Genomic DNA, 11228 nt, shown 5'->3' with positions numbered 1-11228 from the left:
GCTTGATGAATTGGCACGTCGGATAAAGCAAGGGACCGGGACAATATGGATCCCCAAAAAGCAGCGCATCAGGTATAGTTATGTTGTGATTTATTTCATACTTTTACTGACATGGAACTTGAAGGTGCTTAGCTCATGTTATTCACCTTGCGACACGAGCTATCATTGCTTCGTATAGCAGTGCCCTGTACTATAACCCTGAGCTTCCAGATTTGTCTATTCCTCAAGCACATGGCCGCTGCGATGAAGTTGGCCTTGTGCGAGCAATCACAGTCCAGGTATGTTAATCTCAAAACATTCCAATGTCATTTGACTAATGATACAAGGCACGGTCCTCTGCCTAACGAAAACAACTTTGGAAGGATATCCAGACCCGTCAGCCTGACCCAAGCCCTATTGTCTCACAACTACTACTTGACATGCCCATCCGCTGGTCCTCGACTTATGTTATGCTTGACCGTGCTGAGAAGAAGAGAGCTGTGAGTATTATAAGATAACTAACAAGTCGGAACTAACTGTTCTTTAGTATGTTGATACTTTTGTCTACAAGCTCGGCCTTTGTGAGACTAACCTTACAAAATGTGCCAAGATTGATCAGTTGAAGTTATGTGAAGATGAATGGGCTCGCATTACATTATTCACGTCTCTTCTTGCAGTGAGCATTAGGTTGTTTTGTTGTCATTATCAAAACTGATTATCACTTTAGCATGCTGACAAGGCTCAGCAAAGCTTTTCGTCTGACAAAGGAGCATCCCTTCACCTTGCTTTGCCGGCTCTTGAGGCCCTACACAAGGCATGGTCAACATGTTGTAGAGAATCATGCCTCTCATGGTGTGATATGGCGCTTTACACTAGGAGTACATAGCACAAACTTGCAGCATCACTCTGTGTGCTATCCACAGGTATTCCACTATGAGGCGCAGCTTTCCCGCGCAACACGCGCTATGCGCGCACCATTCCCGTGCTTCACGATGTATACGCGCGCGTGCGTTCCCGCGCTTGAGCGCCCTATAGCGCCAGCCATCCAGAAGCACCTATCCACTGTCCACCAAGCCCTCTAGTGCGTATATTTCTATTTCTCTCATTTGCATATTGTTCCGTCTTTATTTTTATCATGGATTCTCACTCATGTATATCTTTACATACCTACTCGGTAGCGCTTCGGCTCCGCATTACAGTGCTTAGGTGCGCTATATAAGCGCCAGCAGTACATACTATTACTGACTTTTCGATTTTTAACACACTTTTCCTACAACTTTACCTCCCAATTACCTGTTACTACTTACTTACTACTTAGCAGAACATAGTAGAGCTCTATTCCTTTACATCTCGCACTCTCACATCTCTTGCATCATATTATCACTTAAGTCTAGTCTATCTATCATTTCCACATGCATGCGCGCGCTTTCCCACACTTCGCGCTAATACGCGCGCACCTGCGCTTTCTCGCACCTCGCTTCAGCGCGTACCTCTAGATCTTCGCTGCACTCGCTTCCCCTATAGGGTCGAATGTACTTGTCTTTTCAAGTATAGCAGACTAGGCAACGCGCGACCTTACAACTTTTACAGATACAGTCAGGAGCATCATTTGTTCCTCTCAGTATTGTTGTTTCTACAACGTTCTGAGAATCCCAAGTATGAGTCATTTCAGGAAGCCTTACAACAAGGTGTTGCGAAAATCCATGAGTATTATGACCGAAGTTCGGAGTGTGATGCATACATCATTGCAATGTGTAGGTGATGTGTCTTGTAGTAATATGAATATTAACTTCCAGGCTTGTTGTATCTAGTGCTCAACCCATCACAGAAGGACTCCCACATCAAACACTTTTGGGGTAAGGTCATGCATGCCAAGGCTCTCAAGGAAGCAGAACAAATTGTGAGTCTTCTTTTTTCAAGAGAAAGTATAAGCTTACATCTAGACAAGTTTAAGGACGAGCATATCAAGTTGTATGGTGAGCATGGTGTTCCGTCATCACTGAAGAAGAAGTCGGGTAAGGTATATGGACTTCTCCAAGAGCTTTCCAGTGATGATGAGAGTGGTGATGATGAGCTGGAAGAGTTGGAGGTGGACCCCCAGTTGCCGTGGTTGAGGGAGTTCCACCTTTATCTTAACTCACCCACTTCAGTTCCCAATAACATGTCTATCATCCAATGGTGGGGGGTAAGTATCATTTCATGTGAACTGGATTATTACTGATGTAGCTTAATATTGTAGGTGAATGGTCAGCAGTATCCTGTTTGGGCCTCTCTCGCTTTTGATCACTTGTCCATCATGGCCACTTCTGTTTCAAGTGAGCGAGCTTTTTCTGCCGCTGCTCTGACTGTTAGGAAGCATTGCAACTGCTTGAAGGGTGATATAGTTGAAGCAATTCAAGTACTTCGTATGATGTATTAACATGATCTGATCTTTCGAGAGGCCCCTCCTTCAGCTTTAGAATTAGCATTGGAGGAACTGGATGATGGAGAGGAGGGTGGCTGTGATGACATCATCATGTTGTCTGGTGAATCAGATGTCGAGGATTAAGTCTCTAATTGATTAGGGTAGTGAAATAAAGCTTTTGTCACCTTTTTACCTTGTAAGCCCTGGCCCAGGCCCTCCCAAAGGGCCTGGCCTGAGTTTCTTCCAGGCCCAAGCCCTGGCTTTCAGGCCAGGCCAGGCCTGATGCATCACTATATAAGAAATGACATTGTGCACTTGATCCTCAGATAACCTACAAAAGGCTTGTCCAAAGGTGCACAATCTACCATGCTGGCTCACCTACAAAAGGCTGGCCAACTTGGGTTGTGAAGTGAAGGAGAAAGAAAAAGTTTGAAATCTTGGTTTCGAAAGTCACGTGACTTTTGAAAGTCAGCTGGAAAATGCCAGAAATGCAAAGAGATGTGACTACGTGTTTCTCATAATTGTTTCTATCAAATACTAATCATTTTTATAATCATCTACTACTATGTCAGCCCAGTCTATTCTCGTTGATGGTATTGACCAGGTCATTATCTGTGACAATGTCATTGTCATGGATATCGAGAACCTCCTGACTGGCTGGCCGACTTATGAGATTAATTTTACGCCCGAGAACCCAGGCCCATTGGTATGTAATCTCGATCTTTTCATATTACTTACTGACTTTGATTTAGAAGCTTATCATCTGCCTCAAAGATCCCGTCAAGATGGTCCACATCGAGGATTCAAGTGATAGCAAGGCAGATTTGTTGATTTCAGGCAATCACAAAAGGAAAAAGTGAGTACCATTTGGTTCTCCTCTCACAATGAGATCGCTAACTTAATCTACAGGACCTCATCGACCAATCGTGAGAACAAGAGGACCAAAACATGATAACTTTGGTGTTCTAGTGAGTTGTACTCACGTCAAAATTTACAGGTTCATGACCGATACCATCAAGCTCACTGAAGATCTTGCAGGCCTCAAAATCACGTCCCAGAGTTCTGGGTAAGGTTTTCTTATATTTACTTGATCACGCTGACAAATTTTGATTTACAGAAATAACACTGTCAAAGTGAGACCAGTGCGCTTAGTGGGAGCCCACAAAAATCCTCTGCCACGAAAATGCATATTTGACAGTAGCACTCATTGGCTGCCCCGCCATCCTCTCCGTTACAGGGACATGGAAGATAAGGATTGCATTGCCAGTTTAGATATTTTGCGAGCTGTGCCTGCTCCTGTTACCGTGGACTTTACTTAGTTTAGATTTTGCTGTATCGTTCTTTTTGCTCTCGCACTGCTTTCATGTTATTTTATTTTGCAGTCTGTACACAAGAATCATGTAATTGTAGAATTAATCATTGTACTTGACACCAACATAGATTTTGAGATATCGCATAGACGTGTCGAGGTTTCCCAGCATGTTCTCAAAACATGTCAATAGAGCCAAACAAAAGCTTGTAATCAATAATGCCACGGACACATCTTATTTCCATTTTATCTACTACTATCATCATGCCAGCACGTAGGCACCGCTCACTGTCAACCTCCAGTAGCTCGTCATCAGACAGCAATGACTCAATGAAGAATCAGTCATGCTCCACTTCACCACCCACGACTTCGCCAATGCACGAAGAACCGAAACAGAAGAAATCCCTGCAAAAACACACGAGGGAATCATCGGATAGCGACAATGACACGAAGAAACCCAAAAAACGAACAAAGTAAGTTAGTTTCGCATTATCAGGTGCATATATGCATATCTAATCCCTCCATCTCAGGAAACATAAAGACTCAGATCGGGCAACAAACCCAAACAGTAAGTACATGCCAGCACATCTGAGTCATGTTTATCTCTCAATGTCCAATACAGGAAAGGAATGTCACTGCAAGAGCAATGCTTACATGTTGCACGTTGGATACCCCGAGGGGTAGACATGTTTTGCAAACTTACTGATGTCTTTCAGGTCACACCTCTTGTCGAGCAGCGAGAAGCAGCTGAAAAAGCGGACCATATCAAGGACAAACAAGTTAAGAGTGACCATGAAGCAATATTGAAGAACATGTAAGTACAGCTTGCAATCACATTTCATTTTTGCTGATGACACTACTCTAGCTCCAAGGATGAAGAGGCACGAATGATGTGAACCTACAAGAAGATAACCATGGCTGCCCCATACCTACTAATGCTGGTCAATGGTAACAAGAAGTGGCGAGAACTTGAGGGACTTCTCACTGAGGTAAGGCATGCATATATACACTGGTTTGTGCGCTAATGCCACTTACAGATGCAAATGATTATCGGACAAGTTCATTCGGAGGATGCTAGCCATCTGAAACCTGTCATTGGACAGTATGCAGCATATGACCCTGATGACAAAGATCCACATATTACAGTAACCTATCTCCATATAATACAAGGGAACAAACGTGCATAATATCCCATATGATATGGGCCAGCAGACCATGGGCCCATGATAAAAATATCCTCGACTATGACGGATGGGCTGGGAGGCAAATTATTCCCAATGGAGGTGGGTGGGCCCATGCAGGGAATATATAGAGTATATGAATGGGCCGATGTACATTAATATTAGGTAGATGGGTGGGCCGAGGTAGTTGAATACTATGCAGATGGGTGTATTAAGGTAGATGTGTATGAGATAGATGGGTAGGTACTTGTTATCACATTCACGGGTGGGCCCAGACACATATTAAATTAGACAGGTGGGCCGAGGGTATTATAAAATATTGTATTAGATGGGTGGGCTGAGGGTGTTGTATGGGATGTTGTATTAGATGGGTGGGCCAAGGGTGGTATAAAATATAGATGGGTGGGCCCATGTGTATCATAATTGTAGACATGATGGAGCTGAGGTAGTTGTACATCAACCAAATCAGAGGAGGTAATAAATCAAAGTTACCAAGTTCCTGGAGCAGCAGGTGATCTCCTGACATGGCCTTTGATGGTGCACAGATTGTCTTGCAAATTTTGGAATCCAGGGTGCGAAGCTTGTGTTGCCCTATGAGAAGCCAAGTTCCGATTACCAACCTTTGGGTCAACCGTACTCAGAGGCAGTAATAAATTAAAGTTACTGAGTTTCTGGAGCAGCAGGTGATCTCCTGACATGGCCTTTGATGGTGCACAGATTGTCTTGCAGAATTTGGAATCTGAGGTGTGAAGCTTGTGTTGCCCTATGAGACGCCAAGTTCCATCCACCCAAATTTGGGTCAACCATACTGACTTCTGAGTTCTGGGACCCGGGAGTCAACAAATGAATATCTGATAACCAGCACACTTCCAATCAGGTAGTATTTCATTGAGCAATGGATCATCCAAGTCCCTTATCAGACTTGGTAGTCAATATAGGCAAATGATAATGAAAACATGAAAGTTTTTATTATGCTATTTTTCAAACCCGAGACCTGAAAATATGTATGCAACATGTCCATTTTTCACTTGTTGCACAAATCACTGAGTTTTGAGTGCTGAAACCTGAAACTTGAAACCCGGCATGCAACATGTCCATTTTTCATTTATATTACACAAATCATCAAGTTCCGAGTGCCGAGGGCCGAAACCCGAACCCCGAGACCCGAGACCCGAAAATATGTATGCAACATTTCCATTTTTCACTTGTTGCACAAATCACCGAGTTTCAAGTGCTGAAACCTGAAACTCAAAACTGGGTGTGCAACATGTCCATTGTTCAATTATATTACACAAATCATTGAGTTCCGAGTTTCAAGTTCCGAGTGCCAAGGGCCGAAACCCAAACCCTGAGACCCGAAAATATGTACACAACATGTCCATTTTTCACTCATTGCACAAATCACCGAGTTTTGAGTGCCGAAACCTGAAACTCAAAACCCGGCATGCAACATGTTGATTTTTCATTTACATTGCACAAATCATCGAGTTCCGAGTGCTGAGGGCCGAAACCCGAACCCCGAGACCCGAAAATATGTGCACAACATGTCTATTTTTCACTTGTTGCACAAATCACTGAGTTTTGAGTGCTGAAACCTGAAATTCGAAACCCGGCATGCAACATGTTGATTTTTCATTTATATTACACAAATCATCAAGTTCTGAGTGCCGAGGGCCGAACCCCGAACCCCGAACCCTGAGACCCGAAAATATGTATGCAACATTTCCATTTTTCACTTGTTGCACAAATCACAGAGTTTTGAGTGCTGAAACCCGAAACTCGAAACCCGGTATGCAACATGTTGATTTTTCATTTACATTACACAAATCATCGAGTTCCGAGTGCTTTGGGTCATGTCCATTTTTCACTCATTGCACAAATCACCAAGTGTCGAGTGTCAAAACCTGAAACCCAGTACCTCAAATGGACACGAATTGTATTTGTATGTATTATCCATTGGTGTAGGGCTCAAATAACTTGGGAATTGTATTTGTCAGTACTCAGTACTTGGTACTTGGTACTCAGTGATTGGTGATTGGTGGTCAGTGGTCAGTACTCGAGACTCAGGTAGTCAATATAGGCAAATGATAATGAAAAATGACAGTAGTAGTCCACATCAAGGTGAGTGTCTTGGTAGTCTTTCCTTGTCATTCGGCAAAACATCAGCAATAATGAAAAAATGAAAGTTGTTATTATGCTTAACTTCCTTACCGAAGGTTGTAGTACAAGTCCAGGTGAGTGTAGTGGTAGTCTTTTCTTGTCAATTGGTTATCTTGTTACTCATTACGCAGTACTCAGTACATGGTAATTGGTACTCAGTATTTGGTTGTGATACTTGGTATCCAGGAATCAGTAGTCAGCTTAATGAAGGTTGTAGTCCGAGTCTAGGTGAGTTTATTTGTAGTCTTTTCTCGTCCATTGGTTACCATGTGACCAAGATATAAGCTAAAGAAATCCAAAACATCAATAATGACAAATGAAATACATGTGTGCAGTAAGTGAGTCTAAAGATAAAAGAATGAATATTAATAGCGAGACTTGCACATTATGTCGAGATATACAACATAACAAGCCTGTGATGTGATCAGAGACCTAGAATAACACCCATATACATCCATTATAATAGCTTAAAAGCTTAGAAAGATTCATGAAGGATTGATGTAATGATAGGCAAAATGACATATGTGTGGAGAGTGACAATAGACATCTTTTATACAAAGTCACATTTATATATGATTCAGGCCGAAAATATCATTACAAATAACTTTCATTTTTCATTATCGCCGATGTTTCAGATTTCTTTAGCTTATATCTCAGTCAAATGATAACTGATGGACAAGAAAAGACTACCAATACACTCCCCTAGACTCGGACTACAACCTTTGGTAAGGAAGTTAAGCGTAATAACAACTTTCATTTTTCATTATCATTTGCCTATATTGACTACCAACCACCAACCACCAACTACCAACTACCAACTACTGAGTACCGAGTACCGAGCACTGACAAATACAATTCCCAAGTTATTTGAACCCTACACCAATGGGTAATACATACAAATATAGAATTCATGTCCATTTGAAGTACCGGGTTTCGGCACTCGGCACTTGGTAATTTGTGCAATGAGTAGATGGGCATGTGGCATACATGTTTTTGGGCTTCAGGTTTCAGGATTCGGCCCTCAGCACTCAATGATCTGTGTAATGTAAATGAACAATGAACATGTTGCACACCTGGTTTTGAGTTTCAGGTTTCAGCCCTTGAAACTCAGTGATCAGTGCAACAAGTGAAAAATGGAAATGTTGCATACATATTTTCAGGTCTTGGGCTTTCCGGTGAAATTGTGGTCCTGGATGAACCAGGCAACCTCCTGCCAGAATATGATTCTTCTGATGAGGAGATGGATGTTGAGGTGAAGGTTGATTGTCCTGGTGAGAAGGTTGAAATGGCTACATAATTGCTCAGTGATAGATGTACATAAATCTTTTTCAATGCATGTTACCTATGCCACAATTGAATGATTCAATCATTGAGTTCCAATATCCAGAACTCGAAACTGTAGATTGAGGTAGATATCACCTGAAACACGAACACCCTAACACCCGAATGTCAAATTTTCACAGTGCCAAACCCCAAGTGCCGGGTGCTGGGTGCTGAGTCCCAAAACCCAGAACTCAGGACTTGACATTTGAAATGAAACACATTTTTCAGACATGTTTGAATCAGCCTACATATATCCATAAACATTTTACTAACCCCCAAACCCCCAAACCCAGCAGTCCACAATTTCAGGGTTCAGGGGTTGGTAAAATGTGTATGGATATATGGAAGGTTGATTTAAACATTTTTGAAAGATGTTGCATATGAAATGTCAAGTCCCGAGTTTCGATTTCCGGGTTTCGGGAGTGCCAAGTCCCAAAGCATGGAGTCCCAAAACCCAGAGTTATGTCAAATTTTCAGTGCCAAACCCCAAGTGCTGGGTGCCAGGTGCCGAGTCCCGAAACCCGAAACCTGGAACTCAGGATTTGACATTTGAGACGAACATCATTTTTCAGACATGTTTATATGAACCTACGTATATCTATAAACATTTTACTAACCCCCAAGCCCCGAAATATATTTTTGTTGTCTCACATCCCGAGTTCCAAGTTCCAGGACCCCTGAACCCTGAAACCCGGCAGTCCACAATTTCAGGGTTCAGGGGTTGGTAAAATGTGTATGGATATATGGAAGGTTGATTTAAACATTTTTGAAAGATGTTGCATATGAAATGTCAAGTCCCGAGTTTCGGGAGTGCCGAGTCCCAAAGCCCAGAGTCCCGAAACCTGGAGTGCCAAAACCCGGAATTGAAAACTCAGGACTTGACATTTGATGAGACATCTTTCAAAAATGTTTAAATCAACCTTTCATATATCCACACACATTTTACCAACCCCCAAACCCCTAAATTGTGGACTGCCGGTGTAGAGACTCATGCCTCTCATGGCGTGATATGGTAGTTTTCACCAAGGAGTATATAGCACCAACTTGCAGCACCACTCTGTGTGCAGTCCCTATATGAGGCGCAGCTTTCCCACGCAACGCGCACTTCGCGATGTATATGCGTGCGCGCTTTCCTGCGCTTGAGCGCCCTATAGCGCCAGCCATCCAGATGCATCCATCCACTGTCCTCCAAGTTCTCTAGTGCGTATATTTCTGTTTCTCTCATTTGTATATTGTTCCACTTTATTTTTATCATGGACTCTTACTTATATATATCTCTACATACCTACTCGGTAGCGCTTCAGCTCTGCATGACAGCGCTTAGGCGCGCTATATAAGTGCCAGCAGTACATACTACTCCATTAACCTTTTTACCACAGAACTTCACCTCTCACTTTACCTACTACTTACTAACCTAGAAAGTTGCAGTAGAAATCTATTCCTCTACACTTCACATCTCTCTTCTCTTATCTTGCTTTATATCATCACTTAAGCTTAGTCTCTCATTTCCGCATACACACGCGCACTTTCCCGCGCTTCGCGCAATATGCGCGCACCTGTGCTTTCTCACGCCTCGCTTCAGCACATACCTCTAGATCTTCGCTTCCCCTTTAGGGTCAAACACACTTGTCTCTTCAAGTAACGCAGACTAGGCAATGCATGACCTTACAACATTTTTTAGATACAGCCAGGAGCATCATTTGTTCCTCACAGTATTGTTGTTTCTACAACTGGAGCCCACCGCGAGGGGAGCAGTCAGCAAGATCTAGTTTTGCACAATTTGCACATATAGGTAAATCTCTTTGCATTATCACAAGTTAACCATTTTCTAGTCACACATTCTCGCGCCTTGCGCGCGCGCAATATTCCCACGCCTGTGCGCCTCGTGCGCGCACCTTTCACGCACTTCAATGCCTTATAGAATGCCCATCTGCGGCACAGCAAACACGCCCAAGTTTGACGGCACTACAGACAACCTCGCTGAATTCATTGACACATATGAGCAGCTCGCTGATGAAGCAGGACTCCAAGGACTCGACCGCATCAAAGGTATTATCCGCTACCTTGAGCGCGACGATCGAGAACTATGGGGAGGCATGCCTGAAGCGGCAGTAAGTGATTACAACGCCTTTTTAGACGAGGTGAAGGTAATGTATCCTGGATGGGATGGTAAAAGACGCTATGCGCTCGCAGACTTGCGCGCCATCACGTGCGAATACACTAACAAACCAATGCCCTCTTGCACAGAGCTAAGCAATTACTTGCACGCATTCAGGAAGGTTATGCAGCCACTCATAGATGAAGATCGCATTGGAAAGGCTGAACGCGACCGCTTATTGATGGAAGGAATCCCTAGCGATGCTCAGGCACAAATTCGCTTGCGCCTTATGATCAAGTTCCCTGACCACCATCCATATGACCCATACCCATTTATGGACGTCTTCGCAGCTGCTCAGTTCCTATTACCTGCGCACACTTTTTCCGCACCAGTTAGTGCGCCCATGGTAGCGCCAGTGCAAGCTAAAGTGGTTAAGTGCAAAGATCGCTACTACACGAGCCACGCAACCCAGAATATGACCATTAGTGCTAGTGCAACAGCTGGACTCTTCTATCGCGCACCCTCAGATGTTGTACTTGACAAAAGGCCACCAGTTCCAATTCTCGCGCCTCGCGCGTGCGCTGTTCCCGCGCCTTCGTGTGATTCACGTGCACCTGAACCATCAACTGTGCCAGCACACAAAGCTATACCAGACAGCACCACTGTAGATTACAAACTCGAGTGCGCGCTCACGAAGTGCAACCAGAAGTGCACCGCAGGCGCCTCTTCGCTTTCATCATCAGCACCACCTCCTTCACAATCCGCATCATCATC

General features: G+C 43.5%; 1 protein-coding gene across 1 annotated transcript; it reads left to right on the top strand.

The window, feature by feature from the left end:
- Positions 1 to 2948: 2948 nt before the first annotated feature.
- Positions 2949 to 4376, top strand: F5891DRAFT_976215 (uncharacterized protein; the record flags this gene model as incomplete). Its single annotated transcript, XM_041376587.1, has 8 exons — positions 2949 to 3089; positions 3136 to 3239; positions 3381 to 3449; positions 3501 to 3516; positions 3766 to 3877; positions 3964 to 4165; positions 4223 to 4260; positions 4315 to 4376. The coding sequence occupies 8 exons, from the start codon at positions 2949 to 2951 to the stop codon at positions 4374 to 4376; spliced, it is 744 nt and encodes a 247-aa protein (XP_041230821.1).
- Positions 4377 to 11228: the final 6852 nt, after the last annotated feature.

This window comes from Suillus fuscotomentosus (assembly GCF_016647785.1).
Source record: "Suillus fuscotomentosus strain FC203 chromosome Unknown F5891scaffold_7, whole genome shotgun sequence".
NCBI lineage: Eukaryota > Fungi > Basidiomycota > Agaricomycetes > Boletales > Suillaceae > Suillus > Suillus fuscotomentosus.
This window is presented reverse-complemented; position numbering and strand designations above follow the sequence as displayed.